Raw genomic sequence first — 19,837 nt, forward strand, 5'->3', positions numbered from 1 at the left:
GTCTTGTAACAAACATTAACGTCTTCTCTCAGAGTCGCCGGCGTTCGTGCGGAAGCTTGACGCGACCAGGCTCGTCACCAGCGGCGACTCCACCAGGCTGGAGGCCAAAGTGACTGGCAGCCCCGTTATCAGTCTCAAGTGGTCCAAGGATCAGATCGAGATCGCTTCCGGTCCCAAATACAAAATCAGCTCCACCGACTCTGTGGCAGCTCTCGAAATAGTTAACTGTACAGTCGAGGACAGTGGAGATTATGTCTGTGTGGCATCAAGCGAGGCAGGAAGCGATCGCTGCAGCAGCACAGTTACAGTCAAAGGTTGGTTTCTTTAAGACGTCATTTAGCAAAGAAAAAAGTCTTTGACTTCACAGTAAAGGTCTACTGGGTCCTTCTTGGATTTGTTCTTCTTATTTGTACTATCCATTGACGTGCCCATTGTTGTCTTGTAGAACCTCCTATGTTTGTGCGTAGCTTGGAGCCTAAAGATTTGGTGAAAGGTTCTGAGATGACGTTGGAGTGCCAGGTCTCTGGTTCCGCCCCTTTCACTGTGTCGTTTTACAAAAACTCTAAAGTGATTCGAAACGACAAAAGACACAAAATCACTGTCAAAGATGACTTGGTGGCCCTGCAGCTGCAGGCTGTAGAGGCAGGAGATGTTGGTTTGTACCAATGCACCGTTGAGAATGAAGTGGGCAGCTCCTCCTGCGATTGTCAAGTAACACTAAAAGGTTTGTTTGGATGCTATCGTCTTTCCCGCCTTCCACATTGAACAACCACAGTTTAATCTAATAATAATTTAAACTCCTCGTTTGATCAAGACTTCCTGTCGGCACTTGCAAAGCTCTTAAATCTTTGGTTCAGCCCATCCTCAGGGAAGGGTTTCCAGACTTGACTTGCAGCACACACTGAGGCGTACCTAATGAAATCTATGACATTAATAATGTTTGTGTCACATGCTTTCTTTCTGTAGAACCGCCGTCATTTGTGCAAAAGCTTGAGAACACCAGTTCGCTGGTGGGCAGCGAAGTTTCTCTGCAGTGCAGTTTAAAGGGCTCCGAGCCCATGTCTGTGTCCTGGCTGAAAGACAACCGTGAAATCAAAGAGGCTGAAAATGTTCACATTACGTATGAGAACAAGAATGCTTTGCTGCACATCAGCAGCTTACGGAGCAACGACGGTGGCAAATACAGCTGCCAGGTGCAGAATCAGGCCGGCAGCCAGACCTGCTCTGCTGTACTGACAGTCAAAGGTTGGTTAAAGTTGTGTTTCACACTCGTTTGAAGCTTCGCAATGGTACAATAATCATCAGCTTGTGAAGTCACACATCTATAAGTTTACTGTCAGGGAGCCTGGTTGAGGTAGCCAACCATGGATCAAGTGACCAAGAACAACCTCAACAGGAACATTTGTGAAACCATATTTTCACCACACCATTCCCAAGAGAAAAGATTCGTAAATCAAGTCCATACTAGATTATATACACCAAAGCAAAAATTTAGATTGAGGAAACGTACCATGTCAAGAAAAAAGGACAATGAATTTGATGTCAGCAACATGTCTTGTTAGGACAGGAAGATGAATACTATGGTGTATCATCGCCTCTTCTTTTAACAAAAGTCCATATATGTCTGGGAACTGAGGAGACCAGCTGAAGAAGAGTTGTCTGAATGGGAGCCTTTGTTGCTTTGGATATTTCACATTTTGGTTCCTCTGACCACATACAGTTTTCCACTTTGCTTTAGTCCAATGAACTTCTGTCCAGGAAGAAGGTGGATCATATTTACATATGGCTCCTTGTTTGGGCGTCAGAGCTTTAACCGACATTTATGGATGACACAGCAATGTGTGTTTTTTAGAAGGAGATGTCTGGAGGTGTTCCCGAGTCCACGCAGGGATTTCCATCACAGAATCATTGATATATTTTTGCCTTGTCCTATGCACATGGAGATATCATTCACTGTAATTGATGAGACATTCAATCTTTGCAGTTTTAAGTTGTAGATTTGAAGAAGGTTTGTCAGTAAGTAAATCTTTATCCATCTTTACTTCTCAGGGACTCCTGCAGATGCTGTTTTTATACCCAATCATCTCACTGAACTCTGGACGGTTGACCTAATAATCTGTTAGTTGTAATTAGATGTCCCTCTTGGTGTTTGTTTTTAGTTTCATTTACTTTTTCCATCCATTTGTTGCTCATGGCGTAATGTCTCTGAGATGTGTTGCTGCCATTAAATTAAGAATGAGTCAATATTATCTCCCTTTCAACATTTGATATGCTTCCACTTGTGAATAAAATGAGTTTCAGGAGATTATTATTTACAGTACACTATATCCACCGCCACAACTTTTTTTGGACTTGCATTTTGTATTGATACGGGTGAATCTCTGGAAACAATTGTTGGTTTTTGTGAATCAGTTTTGAGGTTCTTTTGCTGACTACTTTGTTTGACATACCAGAACCGGCAAAGATCACGGAAGAGGCAAAGTCTATCAGTGTGACTCAGGGGGATCCGGCCACCCTGGAAGTCAGCTTCTCAGGGACAAAACCACTGAAGGCCAGATGGTCGAAGGCCGGCAAGGAGCTTGCCTCAGGCCCCAGATATAAAGTCCAGAGCACGGAAAACCGCTCAGTGCTCAAGATCCTCAAAACGGAGAAAAGTGACAGTAATGACTACACTTTTCAGATTTCAAACGATGTTGGCCAAAGTTCTTGCGAAGCCACGCTGACGGTTCTCGGTCAGTTCTTCAGTTGTTTGCGAGAACTTAAGTCAGGTTTGTTTCATCGTATCCTGCCATGATCACTGCTTCTAACTTCTGTTTCTCTTTTATTCACGTAAGATCAAATAATTCCTCCAACCTTTACAAGAAAACTGAAACAGAAAGAAGGCATTAAAGGCTCGTTCGCTCACCTGGAGTGTGTTGTGTCTGGCTCCCTGCCGATAACCGTGCAGTGGTACAGAGATGAGAGGGAGATCCAGACTGATGAAAAACACAAATGTACATTCTTTGAGAATGTTGCTCTCCTGGAAATCTCTGATCTCCACACCAAAGATGGTGGAGGTTATACCTGCATCGCTAAAAACGAAGCAGGATCAGTCCAGTGCTCCGGGATGTTGCTTGTGAAAGGTTTGAACACATTAATCCGTAGGTTGCGGCGCTCTGACAGGATTTTTGCCACCTTATGCAAGCGTTGGTGTCTTTCTTTCTCCTTTCAGAACCACCGTGCATTCTTGAAAAGCCTGAACACATGAATGTTTTGCCGGGTTCAAAGGTCCAGTTTAACGTGCTGGTCTCTGGAACCCCACCGCTGACTATCAAATGGTTTAAAGACAAGAAGGAGATTTCGTCTAACGCCGACTGCTTTGTGACCAAAGACAACGCATCAAGCTCTCTGGAGCTCTTTTTTGCTAAAACCTCAGATTCTGGAGAATACGTCTGTGAAATCCAGAATGACGTGGGCTCGGCGTCCTGCCAGACAACGCTCTTTGTTAAAGGTTACCCTTCTTTATGTTACACGTATCTTCACTTCATGTAGATGTTGGCCTTGATCTTTATTTTCTGGTACTCGTCATTGTACTCCAAGCTCTTTGCCAGTGGCTCAAGAGAAAACCAATCCAATCTGGGTGATCTAGCATTTTGTATTTCTTATTTTAGAGCCTCCTAAGTTTACCCAGACGCCGGCTCGATCGTCTGTGGTGCGGCACGGTCAGAATAAAGTGTTTGAGTGCCAGGTGACCGGCACACCTGACATAGACGTCTACTGGTTCAAGGAAGGATCGGAGATCAGTGCCAGCGACCGTTACAAGATGGCCTTTGTCAACTCCGTGGCCACTCTTGAAATCTGCGGAGCTCACGTCAAAGACGGCGGCCTTTACTACTGTGAGGCCCGTAATGAGGCTGGCAGCGAGAGCTGCAGCATGGAGCTCAAAGTTAAAGGTCAGTTGTGTCCTTATCGCACAAGGCGTCATACAACTGCTACGAGGTTCCCCCTTAACCTTAAAAGGGTTGATTCGGTTGAGTTTCCATTCATGTGTCCTAAACGGTTTATAAAAAAAAACTGTAAATAACTGATGCAACAGATAGTTACCGGTCTTGTTTACCTTAAGTTTACAGTAGAATAGGGTCAATCCAAGAACCATGGGAGGTTAGCAGACCTGGGCGTTTCCAGTCTCGTCTCAATGGTTGAATAAAAGAAGAGTTGAAGAGTTTTCCGATCAACAAGGCTTACGGAAAATCAAGAAGAGATTTAGAGGACGTTTTACAGTGAATGCAACGACATACTTGTGGGAAGAAAAAACAAGAGATGGTGGATTTTGCTGTGGCTGCATCGTGGAGGTATGAAGACCCGGAAGACTGCCATGAAGCCGAACCTGACCACATAAGTACGGAAACCATCGTTGTCCCTTTGACAAACAGTCATCAAATACTTAAATACATCGGGAAAGTCAATCTGTGGCATATGACAGAGTTTTTTTTGTGAAACGGACATCCATTACATTGAGATCTGTTGTCTTCCTGCTGACTTCACTCGTGAGGCTGCACCTCTTACGGTCAGGTTCAGCTTCATCGCAGGCTTCCAGGTCTTCATACCTCGTACTCTGCAGCTGCAATAAAACCCCCCACTCTTTGTATTCTCTTCCCACAGGTATATAATTGTGTTCAACGTAAAAAGTCCTCTATATCTCTTCTTCTATTCAGTTTTTGAGGTGATACCGGAAATTCCCAGGTCTACTAACCCTGTGCGAAGCCCCGCTCACACGATGCTTTGCGGTTTTTCGGATTGGGCGTATTCTCTCCGGAGGGAACATCATGTGACAGTTTGTCTTCTCTCATCTCAGAGCCGCCGTCATTTACTAAAGAGTTGGCTCCGGCTGATGTTGTGAAGGGCTCCAGCTCCAGTTTAGAGTGTCAGGTTGCTGGGACGGGTCCTTTCGAGATAACATGGCATAGAGACGCGAAGGAGATCAAGCCCAGCGCTAAACACAGCCTATCCCAGGCGAACGGCACCCTGGGCCTTGAGGTGCACAAATGTGACACTGTAGACATCGGTGAATATCAGTGCACTGTTGCTAATGAGGTGGGAAGCTGTACTTGTAAGTCTGCGCTAAGCCTCAAAGGTTGGTCTAATCAAAATCACAAAACCCTTTTTTAATGTGTATATATATATATTTTATTTTATTTTATTTCTTTTTTTTCTTTTTTGAGGTTACAAGAATTAAACACCTTATTTTTTTTTCAATAGAGCCACCAATGTTTACCAAGAGAATTGAGAACAAAGTTACGATTCTGGGTAAAACGGCAGAGTTTCAGTGTGTTGTGGTGGGTTCTCCCACTCTGACCGTACAGTGGCAGAAAGATGAAAATTGGCTCCAGGATGATCCAAAGATCGAGAGAACGTTTGAAAACAATGTGGCCACTCTCAGGATTCCCGCCTGTGAGGCGACTCACAGTGGCAAATACACCTGCCAGGTGCTGAATGAGGCGGGGCAAGATAAGTGCTTCGCCACCCTTACGGTGCAAGGTAACCTGCGCTTAACCAATCCCGGTACCGGGTCCTCATACAGCCCCAACCTAGTCAGAAACTCAATGAACCTTTTGACTTTGTTTTGCATCGCAGAGCCACCTCACATCACAGAGAAACCTGAGCTGATAAATGTTACAGTCGGGGATCCGGTCAGTCTGGACTGTAAGGTGACCGGCTCCCCTGAGCTCCGAGTGAAATGGATGAAAGAAGGCAAGGAGCTTCAGTCCATCAGACAGCACAAGCTGATCTTTGAGAACAACGTCAGCACCCTGAAGATTCAGGCTGCCCAGAAAGCAGACGAAGGAGAATATGTGTTTGAGGTTGCAAATCACATCAGCAGCTGCACCTGCACAGTCAAAGTAGTCGTGCTAGGTCGGTTTGACGAACATTGCTGCCGTGGTACGTGACAACATGACAGGGTCTAACCGCTTTCTCACTATTCTTTTGGTAACAGATCAAGCAATTACCCCGAGCTTCATCAAACCCCTGGTAGACATGCAGGAGATACTGGGCTCTTTTGTTCAGATATGTTGCAAAATATCTGGTTCTCTCCCGATCTCTGTGGAGTGGTACAAAGATGGGAGTAAAATCTCTAGCGGGGTTAAACACAAGCTCATTCAGCAGGACAACTCTGTGTCCTTGGAAATTGAGCAGCTCGAGAGGTCCGATCCAGGATCTTACTCTTGTAAACTGACCAACGCAGCTGGAAGCTGTGAATGTAGTGGAGTCCTCACGGTTAAAGGTCAGACTGCTCTCTTCAGCTTATTTGGTCATGTGACCCTGAAACAAAGGTGAGTACCTCTTTAACTCGCCTCGGTTTACTGTCTTCAGAACCTCCCAGCTTTGTGGCGCTGCCCGAGTCGCAGGAGGCCCTGCCAAACTCCACAGTACGCTTCAAAAGCACGTTCAAGGGCACGCCTGCCTTCACGGTCAAATGGTTCAAGGATGACAAAGAGCTCATGACTGGGCCCACTTGTTTTACGGGAGTGGACGGGACATCGTGCTTCCTGGAGCTCTATTCAGTGGCCCTTGCTCACAGTGGAGTTTACTCTTGCCAAGTCAGCAATGATGCTGGCTCTGTACGCTGCAGTGCAGACTTGACAGTCAAAGGTTGGATTTATTCCTCTAAATAAACTTTCGTCGCTTTATCATGTCGCTCATCACCGGGTGAGACTAGCTGTAATTTTTCCAGCTAGATTATTTCATGAGGATGCAGCTTCTCGTCAAGAACTGCTTGTGGCCTTTTTGTGTTGCATCTGCTTCTTTGTTTGTTACGTCAAATGTCGCCTGTCTCTTTTTTCTGTGTGTTAATGTGCTTCAAGCTGCTAATGTGTCTGTTTTGGCTTTCCAGAACCGCCTGAGTTTGTGCTGAAACTCCCCGCCACAAAGTTTGTGAAACGGGGCGAATCACTCCACCTGGAGTGCAAAGTCAGAGGCACGGCGCCTCTGAAAACGACCTGGTACAAACACGACACCAAGGTCTCGGACGGAGGCAACTACAGGATGTCATTTACTGACTCAGTTGCAGTGCTGGAGCTTCTCTCCACCAGCTTTGACGATGATGGCGTTTACACCTGCGAAGCTCAGAATGATGCTGGCAGCGTCAGCTGCAGCACAACGCTCACTGTTAAAGGTCAGCTTCTGTGGCTTTTTAAGTGTCACTCATTATTCCTGGCACCCGCTGCTCAGTGTGCTCTCAAGCTTTCAGTGCCGCTCCTTAAAGCTGATATCCGCAACAGTTGGCGTCCCCTTATATTTCCATCTTGTGATGTACAGTAGCATCACACGCTCTTGTGTTCATCTTAATGCAAGTCTTTATATCTTCTGCTGCTGAGGAATGTGTTTTCAAACCAGTGCACCAGTTTCACACCTCACACATCGTATTTCACACCATGTAACACAGTTACAGAAGAAGGATGTGAATCCCTGGGAATTATCTGGTTTTCTACATTTATTTTTCCATAAAACGAGATCTAGTCTTCATCTAAGTCACAATGTTAGACAAACTGAAACTCACAGTGGTGAAGTAAAAGTGAGTGAACCCGTAAGACAGTTACTGACACAATAACGCAAGTGTTTAGAGTTAGTTGGATAAAAGACCCTCAAACATTTGCAAACAAGTTTGCTGTTCGCAAGAAGTATTTCTGAAGACGTTGGATTGAGAGCGTTTGATCTGCATCAGGCTGGAAGTCATCTCCAAGTACACATCCATCAGCTGACAGTATGACAGACTGTCTATAGTTTAGTACCGTTAGTGCTCTTCCTAGAAGTGTACGTCCAGCCAAAATCAGTCCAAAGACACTAAACAGAACCCTCAGTGACGTAAAGAAGAACTCAAGAGGAACAGCTAAAGGTTTGAAGACTGCAGGACAATGAGCCTAAACTTGGACGTGAGTCCACGAAAGAATGCCTCACCTTGTAGAGAGGCGGATGTTGAGGAATGAGCTCCAGAGAGACGTGCACATCAGACGTCCTACAAACTTGTCTGAGCTGAAGCAGCTCTGGAAGGAGGGATGATGCGAGAGTCAAACTCATTCACAAAGGTCACCTGGACCTCTGTGAATCTTTAATGGGTGTGTTTTAGATTTTTGTGACTTCAATGACAATCGGATTACACATCAATGCAGAAAACCAGATACCTCCAAGACCTTCACCTACCTTCTGCTCACTGAATGTCACATCATGCATCAAACTTAACGAGCTGAAACATTTTCAGACAAATAAACAACTGAGTTCACACATAACCTCTTTCATTGCACCTGCACGGTGTCTTCCAACAACCCTCTAGTCCTCATAATCCCCTTCACAACTCTACAATCTAACATCCTTTAACATTCCTGACATCTTAATAATAATAATAATAATAATAATAATAATAATTTCCTTTATTAGTCCCACAATGGGGAAATTCTTTCTCTGCATTTAACCCATCTTCTAGTTGAACTAGTAGCAGTGGGCTGCCATTTTCATGGCGCCCCGTGATCTTACCCAACAACTCTGACATGCTGCCACATCTAATATCTCTTCCTAAAAACTCAGAAGTTATACCACCTTAACATTAGTTTGCCACTTCCTTTTCATTAAAACAAGTGTACTTTTAACTCTTTTTCACCAAAAACTCTCACCCTCATCTAAAAAATTCCTGAGACATGATCTAACAGCTCCTCACTCAAGTTGTTTCAGACAAATATCCCTTAAATTTTGCTTTCTTTCATGATTGCAGCCACAGCAAAGAAGTCTTGACTGCACTTACAAACGGGCAAAGTTTAACATGTTGATTCAATGGATCTCCCACAACTTAATCATTTAAATCACTGTTCAACGCCACTAAAATATCTGCACCTTCTCCGCTAATCCAGCAGTAATGTCATTTTGGTTTTAATAGCTGCTTCATCCTTCCAGTTCCCCCAGACCATTTATCTCCTGCTTTAACAACCGTAATCAATCATTCTCCTGCACTAACTGAGGTCACTTTAGCCTTTCACTCATCAATAATACACCCTCTCAGTTTTAACAAAAATCAACAAACAGCTATTAATTCTTTTAACAAATATGTCTGACTTTAATGAAGTTCTAACTTTTATTTAGTTTTTAATGTAGGTTGGTCAGCCATAAAAAACAAGAGAGGAGACTGCACACTTTTGCTCCCTAGTGCAGATTTATTTAGCACATCAATACGTCGTTGATCAGCCATACCCATTCCATTGGAAATGGGTGTCATACCACTCCCATTCACACCCGTTCCCTCCAGTACAGATTGTACTGAACCGATCGCAGCGGAGTGGGGGCGGGTCGGGGGTAGGCATTATGCATTAACATAAACGGGAGCGTCAAAGAGTCATTAGCCCAAACAACCAAAATGGCTGCAGAATTAAGACCTTGGATCAAGACGTTTTTACTGAAAAACAACGCTCTGCCTATGTCAAATGGTTAGTTTCCTTGATTGGTTGTGGGTCTATCTGTTGGCGTCCAGCAGTGGTTTCTCTGGGTCTATGGGTACTGCCCGTCGGAAAAGTCAAATCCAGAGAAACCAGACTAATTATTCGTAGGAGAGGAAAAGAATTAGGATGGCTGACCAGGCTATTTTTATTACTCAAAGTTAAATAATTCTAACAAAATATTAGTGTGAGGTCGCGTCAGAAGTTTTACCAAAACATTTTACCAAAACGTCCGGCGTTGTCCACTCTTAACATCCTAAATTCGGTTTTAGCTCAGCTGTTACGGCTGTCAGCTTCAAGGTCCAGATGTGGATGATTTCACTCCGTCTGTGCCTCTTTAACAGTTTCCTGATCTTTTTGTAGACCCCCCATCGTTCGTCAAAGTAGCGCAGCCCGTCGAAGGGCTGAAAGGTAAAGACGTGAGCTTGTACTGCGAGATGAGCGGCACAGCTCCGTTCCAGGTCACCTGGTTCAAAGACAGGAAACCTCTGATGGAGAGCAGGAAGTATAAGATGGTGAGCGAGGGCAGCTCAACCACGCTGCATGTCATTGGACTAGAGACCTCGGACGCCGGCGAATATGAGTGCAAAGCGTCAAACAGTGTAGGAAGTGACACCTGCCACACAGCGGTTAAACTCAGAGGTCAGTAGAAACTGCGCTAGTCTCAAATGAAAATCAAAATTAATAGATCTTCCGATGACTTTGTCACCTTGCTGACTTTCCATTTTGCGCTGTTTTTCTCCTCTTCAGAGACGCCGTCGTTTGTGGAGAAATTGTCAAACATGACTGTGATACTGGGAGAGGAGGTGACCCTTATGGCCACTGTTAAAGGCTCTGAACCCATTACTGTATCCTGGGTTCAAGACAAGGATCACATTCTCAGGGATGGTGACAACAGGAAAATCACCTTTGAGAACAACCAGGTTGTACTTAAAGTCTTTAAGGCTGACGCCACCACGGCAGGCAAATACACCTGCCAACTCAGAAACGATGCTGGGAGTGTGGAGTGTTTCGCTAAGTTGACTGTTCTAGGTTTGTAATCATATAATTCTCTCTTTCTCTTTCAGTTTCTGTCTTTTTCTCCACCCTTCCCCCACGGGGTCGATTAAAGGCATTCTTTTGCTTTTTGTGTCCTTTTCCAGAACCCGCTAAGATAGTGGATAAGCCCGAGACTCTGAGTGTGACGGCGGGCGACATTGCCGCCCTCGAGGTCAAAGTGTGTGGAACCCCTGAGCTCATACCCAAGTGGTTCAAAGATGGCGTTGAGTTGGCACCCGGGAGCAAGTACAAGATCTCCTTCTCTCGAATGATTTCCAGCCTGAACGTGCTCTCTGCTGAGAAAGTGGACTCTGGAGAGTACACATTCGAGATCATGAACGAAGTCGGCAAAGACCTGAGTAAAATCAATCTCACAGTCTTAGGTTGGTATCCTCTCCCTTCTTGAAAAGTTGGGTGTTGAACCGTTGCTTCAGGTTTATTTTGCATAAATTACTTTGAATGGGACACGGACAGTTTTCTGCAAAATATTTCTTCTGACAAACAGAATTTTTTAACATGTTAATGTTCTAAATATGAAATTTGGCCAGTGCAGAAACACCTTTTATCCTGTTTCAAAACTGAATCGAAGAATTAAGACCAACCCTTTTTACCTTTGAACTGCCCTGAACTAATTTTGTTGGCTTTGTTTCACCTCTGAACAGATAAGATTGCTCCTCCAGCATTCTCCAGGAAGCTGAGGGACTGCAACATGGTTGTGGGCCAAGCTGTAGAGTTAGAGTGTAAAGTGTCAGGCTCCCCACCCTTTACGATCTCATGGTACCACAACGGAGAGGAGATTCAGAGCGGGCCGAACTGTGAGGTGTCATTCAGCGACAACAACTGCGTGCTCAGAGTGCCCACGCTGAAGATGTCCGACTCTGGAGTGTACAAATGTAAAGCTGTCAACAAGGCTGGATCCGGTGAGACCACAGCCACGCTGGATGTCAAAGGTCAGTTCTTGCAGCTAACTATTGTAACTGGTGCATTTTCAGATCTCTAGTCATGCAATTCAACTTCATACTTAACTCTTAGTCCCTTTAACAGTTTCACATTCTGAGTTTGCCATGTTTGACACCTCCGTATGTATCCAGAGCCACCATCTTTCGTGGTGCCACCACAGCCCACGGAGGCCATGCTCGGTTCCAACGTGACGTTCTCAGCCATGGTGAAAGGCAGCGCTCCTCTCAAGCTGAAGTGGTTCAGAGGAACAAAGGAGATTCTGCCAGGAAAAGACTGTGATTTCTCCCTGACGGACAACCAAGTCCTTTTGGAGCTTTACAAAGTGGACAAATCTCATGCTGGAGAGTACACCTGTCAGATCATTAACGATGCAGGGAAGGAAAGCTACCCAGTGAATCTCAGCATCAAAGGTCAGTCTGACATCGATTTGACAGTAATACAGTTAGATCCACACACGTGTTACTCGGTTAACTTTTAAAGATTTAACACATCTGCATTCAAGAGTTATCATTTACTTAACATTAATGCATTGATTCAGTTTCATTTCAGTTTCTTTTAATTCACGTGAAAAAATGCTTTGTAGGGACAAAACATTTTTAAGGTTACTGCAATTAAACTTATGATTTAAAAAAAACTAGTCTCAGTCTAGGATTATTAGTTATTTATAGACATGAATTCAATCTCACTGTACTGAAATGATTTGTTTGACGAGTTTCAGGATTTAGATCACATCACACATTAGCCTAGTTAGAGTCATATTCATTCAATAGATAGTAGTTTGTTCATGTGATCAAGGAGTCCTCACACTCCCACTATGGGAGTTTTTACCTGCCATTGTTTATGTAATAATTGCTCGGGGGTTTATGTTTATGTTTATGTTTATGTTCATGTTCTGGATCTCTGGAAAGCGTCTAGCAGGCATCAGAATATTCCGCGGATCCGCGGAATTCCGCGGATTTTGGTCTCAGCAAAAAATGTCTGCGGTTTCCGCGGAACGGGGAAAAAAAAAAAAAATCCCCAAACAACAGACTCGAAAACGCGATGCGCCAGGCCAAAAAAGAAAAAAATAATATGCAAAAAAAAAGCGACGTATCTATCCATTCATTCAGAAATCAAAAATCATTTCCATTTGGGAGCCTCTGTGCGGCGCTGAATATGCAATGCAGTGTTTTTGCGGTTGAAATGAATGAAATTGAATTTCTCATTGAAATGACTGGAGGCAACACGTTGCAGCAGTGAGTGAAGCCTGAATTATGGTTCTGCGTTAAATCGACGCAGAGCCTACGGCGTAGGGTACGCAGCGACGCACGCCGTACGGTGCGTACGGCCGCGTACCCTACGCCGTAGGCTCTGCGTTGGTGTAACGCGGGACCATAAATCAGACTTAAGTCCCTTTAGTCTAATAGTGTGAGAAATAACCTCTCATAATAGCAGTACTACAGTTAATAAATGTAATAAATGCTCCTACTGCCGTTTCTGCTGGCTACTGAGTCCCCTAAGTGGCGAGTGAGTTTTAACTCCTTAATTACTAACCAGCGTCAGAGTCACGCACAGTAAACAAACTGTGATGTTAGAGAGCCACCTTTTGGTCAATTTAAGCAACCGCATCGCCAGCTGCTTGACAGTGGCTCAACTCATTAGTTTACTGTTTTTGTTGTTATTATCTATGCAATTGTGAAAAAAATGGCAAAATAAATGAAAAACTGTGAACAACCGCATTCCGTAGGCTATTCGGTACTCAGTATTCAGCCAAGTCTTTAAATTTTATTCGGCTTCAGGTTCGGCCTCCAATTTTCATTTCAGTGCATCCCTAGTTTTTTCGGTGGGAAAGGGGGATTCTGGCCATTGTAGAAATTTAGGATATAATTATCTTCATTTCAAGATTTATTCATGCATGAAGAATTACCCATGATGATGAATGCGTGATATTATGTTATCAAAATGCATCATTCTTTGCAAAAATTCTGATTTTTTGTGTGTATTCTTGCATTGATAAAAGATGTGATTATGGAGCTTTGAGACTACCAGAATGCACCATTTTGAGTCTATTTTTCAAAATTTTCTCGGGGGGGCATGCACCCGGACCCCCCTAGAGAGTTCGGGCGCGTTGCGCCCTCACTCGTCCACGTCGAGAATTTTCCTCTTTTTTTAGGACAAGCCGTTCTGATGCCTGGTCTAGAGACAACATCTGTTGTATTAGACGCTATATAAATAAAATTGAATTGAATTGAATTGAATTGAATACTCCAGAGTTGGTCATGGTGTTCCACAGGGTTCTATACTTGGGCTTTTACTTTTCATTCCACACATGTTGGCAACAATACTGTTAAGTTGGGTATAACAGATTCACGTCCCTCTGAACATTTCTTGGATGTAAACTAAACAAGATGTTATTTTATGTCTTTCAGAGCCAGCAGCTTTCTCTAAGAAGCTAAAGGACGTGTCGGTTGAGAAGGGCACACCCTTAATGCTGGAGTGTTCGTACACTGGAACTCCCATGATCACTGTGAACTGGTATAAAGACGGCCAGGAGATATTTGCTTCCTACAAATACAACATCACCACAACAGAAAGCTCCTGCATCCTGGAGTGTCTAAGCACTGATGACAAAGAGGCTGCAGGGAACTACAGCTGCGAGGTCTCCAACGATGCTGGAAAGGACACGTGTGAGGCAGTCGTGTCCATCCTGGGTTAGTGTTGTGTCTCATGGTCTCCAAGCTGCCAGTGCAGTTCCTTCTCTGACCACCACATCTCCTCACTGTCATATATTCTTTGCATCTGCAGAGCCACCATACTTTGTTGAGTCTCTGGAGCCCATGGAGGTGACAACGGGAGATGCTGTGTGTCTGAAGTGTCAGGTGGCAGGCACACCTGAGATCAAGGTGTCCTGGTTCAAGGCCGACGGCAAAGTCAGGTCCAGCCCAACCTGTAAGCTGGAGTACACCAAAGGTGTTGCCTGTCTGAAGCTCAGCAAAGCCACCAAGACCGACATCGGAGAGTACACCTGCAAGGCAGAGAACAATATTGGCACCGCTTCCTCCACCTGCAGACTCAATGTCCTTGGTAACGCCTGGTTTTTTAATGTTTTTTATGAGGGAATTAAGGTTGGTAAAACTTAAAGCATATATATGCATTTTAATCTTGAGGGGTAACATCCGCTGCAAATCGAAATGAGAGAAACACAGGAAAACAAACGCCGGGCACACAAGCCTTTCGAATCTGCAAGAGAGCAAACAAACGTACACGAGACGCGAGAACAGGCAGGGACACAAACAGCAACCATTTCAGGTCTCTAAAACTGAATCAAGACTAGGCTACTGCGATTATCTGTCCCCCAAAACTGTGGAGTGAGTATGTAGGTGAGTGAGTGTGTATGTCAAAACCATTTTAACCGAAGAGACAAACCAAAAGTAGTGATGTGAGACTTTTATACAATCTCATTTATTACCCCAGAGTATTTTCACTTATTTTTTTTTTACCTGCATGCTCAGTTAACCCTCTGATCTGCAACCAACCCGAGAAAGCTCATGTCACTCCGCTACTAATCAATTTACACTGGCTTGCAGTTGCAGTTCAAAGCTCTGCTTCTGGCTACCAAACAATTACCCAAACAGCTCCTGTCTACCTTCACTCTTTTATCCAGAGCTACAGAGCTACAGCTCGACAGCTCTGCTCAGCCAGTGAAAGACGCCTGGTGCTTCCACCACAACGTGCCGTGAAATCAGTAGCCAACTACTGATTTCACAGCACTCTTCTCCTCCGTTGTTCCCTGATGGTGGAACGACCTACCAAACTCTGTCCGATCTGTAGGATCTATACCTACTTTTAAGAGCAAACTAAAGACTCAACTCTTTTAGGAGCACTTCTGCATCGAGTAAACTTCTCTGCTCATCAGAATTAGATAGAAGATTTATCCAGCTCTTTGCAGGACTCAGCACTGAGTAAGCTGCATGCACTTTTGACAAGATGATCTTATGATGGTGTCTTTTAAGAAGTAGCTTTCTTGTATAAAGGGTCTGTTGTGTTGGGTGGGAAGGGGGAAAAAAAGGACTTCTAGCACTGGCATGGCAGCACCTGTGTCCAACTGGACTCTAAGCAGTCTGACCAGCACTTATCCAGCTGGACCCTCCTATGTGACTTCTTGCTTGTGTTCTCTCAGATGTAAGTCGCTTTGGGTTAAAGCGTCTGCTAAATGACAGTAGTAGTAGTAGAATTTAAATCAAAAACGCAGCTGTTGATTTCCTAAAAATAAAGTAAAGTCTATGTTTGCTTAGAAAGGAATGAGGACAGTTTTCAACCAACCTGAGCTCAGTTGTGTTAAATCCTACCAGAAGAATACAACATTGTTCAGATGTCTTATCAAAGTCTTCTTAATGTAAAGTCTAAAGTCTAAGCTGCTCAACCTTGGATCTTTGTCCTCTTAAGAGGCCAAAACGCCACCGTCCTTCCCCAAGAAGATCACCAGCCTCCAGGAGACAGAGGGCCAGACGGTCCGCTTTGAGTGCCGCGTCGCCGGCTCATCGCCCATCGAGGTGTCGTGGCTGAAGGATGGTGAACCCTTGAAAGAGGGCGGAGAGTTCTCCATGCAGTACGACGACAACACAGCTGTGCTGCAGATCCAGCACGGCCAGATGAGGCATTCTGGGGAGTACACCTGCGTGGCTACCAACAGCGTGGGCTCGGCCTCCTGCAGAGCCAAGCTTACTCTGCAAGGTCGGTAACACGGGACTTGCTCGCCTTTCCAGAATGTTTGTAATGAGGGAAAAAAAGACGTTTAAAGCTCTCTTTAAACTTCACTCAGGAGCAGAGTTTCCCAACCTTTTAACGTCAGTGGTCCATCATAACATTGAAAGGGGGACACATCTTGCATCTTTTCTTCAGGGTCTGCAGGCAGATTCTTACGATTATGTTTAAAAAAAAAAGGACAGTAACCTCTTTATTTGTTTTATAAAGACTCTTTCTGCCGCCACTCATTTTATCTCCTCCCACTTAAATCCTCCTCTTTCTCCCAAGGAACTCACTCTTTACTCAGTAGTTTCCAAATGTGACCAAACGTGCACGTAACCAACTTATCCTGATCTTGAAAGTTAAAAACGAGGGTTGACCTTAAACCTGCAGACTCACCAGTCAGTGCTGGATGCTTAGTTGTTACCAAAAGAGCATCAGATCTTATCAACGAAAGGAGTCATTTTTCCTTAAACTGTCATTTTAGTAATATTTCTACTCCCCAATCTGTACTGAAAGAAAACCCATCAGATGTAGCTTGGTTGAAACAAAGATTTAAACTTTTCAGAAGTGGAGTTTATAGAAGCAGAAACCCGAAAAGGAAAGTCTAAGTTACTTCAACCTGTTGGGCCACTGGACCTTTATCAGCCCCACAAACAGTTATGCAGCGAAGGAAAAAGACTTCACAGGTAACAGGAGCAGTAGAGAAGAGCAGTAGAACAGACAGAATGAAGAAAAGAAAAGAGGCGAGGCCAGATGTCTGTTTACTCTGGTTTTTCAATCTTTTGAGTATTCCAAAAACAAACAGACCAAGTTGGCCCTCGGTCCGCCTCCTAATGGACCTCACTGTCTTTGCAGTTAGAGTGTGAACGTTCCCACATTTCTTCATTTGTGCCATTTCATCCTCCAGTGTTGACAGGCCAGCGCAAGGGCCACATAAACTAGGATTTCTTACGAGCAGACAGAATTAAACGTATCATTTTCTGCCTTGGAAATGATAAGCTTAGTTGAAGATCTGTGAGAAAAATCTTGATGAATCTGAGAGGTTGAGCTCCTCAGAGCTTCCAGTGGTAACTGAGCACCGACTGACGGCGACACATATGAGAGAGGAAACTCTATTCCAGTTCTTTGGGGCTCTTAGTCATTCTTTATATATATATATATATATATATATATATATATATATATATATATAAAGGGATTTCTGGTCATGTATGTGTCAAAAATGAGGCATTCATGACCTGCAGGGGGCGCTGTTTGAGATGCTTACAGTGTCATATTTACATTACATGTCCAAAACGTCATAAAACATGCTCACAAGCACGTTATATTGTATTTGCAGACACATCTCTTCAGTTGTTGCTAATATGAAGTGTGCCAAGACAAAAAAAAAGCCATCTCATTTGCACGAGTGCGATGATCAACCAGATCCTGATTTGTGTCATTACACCCCTGTGCAAGTCCACGTGACTTTGATGGACAGACAGCATCACAGGAAGCCCAAAGAACAGTAAATCTAATAGGGTGTGAATGCATTTTAGCTTCATTTGGGCAAATTGAAGTGGCAAATTTGTTGAGTTTATCCATGAGAAATGTATACATTAGTGAAAATATTTTATTGTGGTCAATATACATGTGCCAATCTGTGAATTTTGACTAAGCATGAGTGAAAACGTGCCCCCCTTTACGTAGATATTTCCAGACCCTTAGCTTGAGAAACTCTGCTCACAGTGTGCACTAGTGGGAGGTGGTTATTGATGATGGCTTGCTTGTTTGTTGATATCAGTTTCTCTCCAGTCGGACCGGTAGACACAGTTTGATGCCCAAACTGTTGAAGTGTCCATCTGAAGGTTTGATCCCGTCTTATGTTCTTCTTGCTTCTTCATGCCCCTGCAGAACCCAGATACCCCACAGTCTTTGACAGGAAGTTGTCACCACAGGAGGTGACGGTGGGGGACAGCATTGAGCTGGAGTGTCACATGACTGGCTCTGCCCCCATCAAAGTCACATGGTCTAAAGACCATAAAGATATTCGCTCTGGGGGTAATTACAAGATCAGCTGTGTGGATAACACGCCCCACCTGACCATCCTGAGGGCAGACAAAGCTGACACGGGGAAGTACTTCTGCCATGCTTCTAATGACATGGGGAAGGACTCATGCTCCTCTGATATTACTGTCAAAGGTATTTTAATCTGGGCCACACTCATCCCATCCTGGCCCTCTCTTTTAAAACTAAAGCCCCCCTGGGGGGGTTTCTTTGTGTGGGTACAAAGCACACTTCTTCACCTCACTGTTATATTTTCCTCTTGATTTCAGAACGTAAAAATCCTCCGGTGTTCACCAAAAAGCCCTCAGAAAACATCGAGGACATGGAGGGCAAACTGGTGAAAATCGAGGGCCGAGTCACCGGCTCGCAGCCCATGTCGGTCAGCTGGTTCAAAGGCGACGAGGAGATCCACAGCTCCGACAAATATGACATCAGCTTTAAGAGTAACGTGGCAGTGTTGTGCATTAAGAACAGCCATGTGACTGACAGTGGCAGGTACTCCTGCCAGGCCTCCAATGAAGCTGGAAGAACCTCCTGCGATGTCACAGTGGGCATCTTTGGTGGGTTTGATGTCAAGAGATCGCTTAATGTTGGAGTCACAGCAGGAACGATTAGATGATTAACTGATGTGTGAGACGAAAGCATCACGTTTCTTTGGTGAAAGCTCTTTAAAAACATTTTTCCTCCTTTTAATCAGTGATATTTTCTTGGTTTGAACCAGCCGTTGCTTACTGAAAGCATTAAAGGTACTTTTCCACCTGGTATATTTTGTTCAGTTAAAGCTAACTTTGATGTGGTTACTTTGGAGTGGTTCAAACCTTGTTGCTCGCCAAAAACAAGTTGGCCCTCGGTCCGCCTCCTAATGGACCTCACTGTCTTTGCAGTTAGAGTGTGAACGTTCCCACATTTCTTCATTTGTGCCATTTCATCCTCCAGTGTTGACAGGCCAGCGCAAGGGCCACATAAACTAGGATTTCTTACGAGCAGACAGAATTAAACGTATCATTTTCTGCCTTGGAAATGATAAGCTTAGTTGAAGATCTGTGAGAAAAATCTTGATGAATCTGAGAGGTTGAGCTCCTCAGAGCTTCCAGTGGTACAGTGGTAACTGATATATATATATATATATATATATATATATATATATATATATATATATAGAAGATAGAAGATTTAAACTTTTCAGAAGAGGAGTTTATAGAAGCAGAAACCCGAAAAGGAAAGTCTTAGTTACTTCAACCTGTTGGGCCACCGGACCTTTATCAGCCCCACAAACAGTTATGCAGCGAAGGAAAAAGACTTCACAGGTAACAGGAGCAGTAGAGAAGAGCAGTAGAACAGACAGAATGAAGAAAAGAAAAGAAGCGAGGCCAGATGTCTGTTTACTCTGGTTTTTCAATCTTTTGAGTATTCCAAAAACAAACAGACCAAGTTGGCCCTCGGTCCGCCTCCTAATGGACCTCACTGTCTTTGCAGTTAGAGTGTGAACGTTCCCACATTTCTTCATTTGTGCCATTTCATACTCCAGTGTTGACAGGCCAGCGCAAGGGCCACATAAACTAGGATTTCTTACGAGCAGACAGAATTAAACGTATCATTTTCTGCCT

At 44.1% G+C, this 19,837-nt stretch overlaps 1 protein-coding gene across 1 annotated transcript in view; it reads left to right on the top strand.

The window, feature by feature from the left end:
* Positions 1 to 19,837, top strand: part of ttn.2 (titin, tandem duplicate 2) — a 201,301-nt gene that overhangs the window by 51,856 nt on the left and 129,608 nt on the right. Inside the window, exons 53-75 of the mRNA XM_061722952.1 lie at positions 33 to 314; positions 446 to 724; positions 967 to 1,245; positions 2,454 to 2,732; positions 2,835 to 3,122; positions 3,212 to 3,490; positions 3,651 to 3,932; positions 4,835 to 5,113; positions 5,239 to 5,517; positions 5,614 to 5,892; positions 5,975 to 6,262; positions 6,352 to 6,630; positions 6,872 to 7,153; positions 9,822 to 10,100; positions 10,209 to 10,490; positions 10,601 to 10,879; positions 11,159 to 11,446; positions 11,588 to 11,866; positions 13,865 to 14,146; positions 14,241 to 14,519; positions 15,882 to 16,169; positions 18,078 to 18,365; positions 18,500 to 18,790. Coding sequence (XP_061578936.1) covers positions 33 to 314; positions 446 to 724; positions 967 to 1,245; positions 2,454 to 2,732; positions 2,835 to 3,122; positions 3,212 to 3,490; positions 3,651 to 3,932; positions 4,835 to 5,113; positions 5,239 to 5,517; positions 5,614 to 5,892; positions 5,975 to 6,262; positions 6,352 to 6,630; positions 6,872 to 7,153; positions 9,822 to 10,100; positions 10,209 to 10,490; positions 10,601 to 10,879; positions 11,159 to 11,446; positions 11,588 to 11,866; positions 13,865 to 14,146; positions 14,241 to 14,519; positions 15,882 to 16,169; positions 18,078 to 18,365; positions 18,500 to 18,790 — 6,489 coding nt within the window. The remainder of the gene's footprint in view (positions 1 to 32; positions 315 to 445; positions 725 to 966; positions 1,246 to 2,453; positions 2,733 to 2,834; positions 3,123 to 3,211; positions 3,491 to 3,650; positions 3,933 to 4,834; positions 5,114 to 5,238; positions 5,518 to 5,613; positions 5,893 to 5,974; positions 6,263 to 6,351; positions 6,631 to 6,871; positions 7,154 to 9,821; positions 10,101 to 10,208; positions 10,491 to 10,600; positions 10,880 to 11,158; positions 11,447 to 11,587; positions 11,867 to 13,864; positions 14,147 to 14,240; positions 14,520 to 15,881; positions 16,170 to 18,077; positions 18,366 to 18,499; positions 18,791 to 19,837) is intronic.

This window comes from Cololabis saira, chromosome 6, assembly GCF_033807715.1.
Source record: "Cololabis saira isolate AMF1-May2022 chromosome 6, fColSai1.1, whole genome shotgun sequence".
NCBI classification, from domain to species: Eukaryota; Metazoa; Chordata; class Actinopteri; order Beloniformes; family Belonidae; genus Cololabis; species Cololabis saira.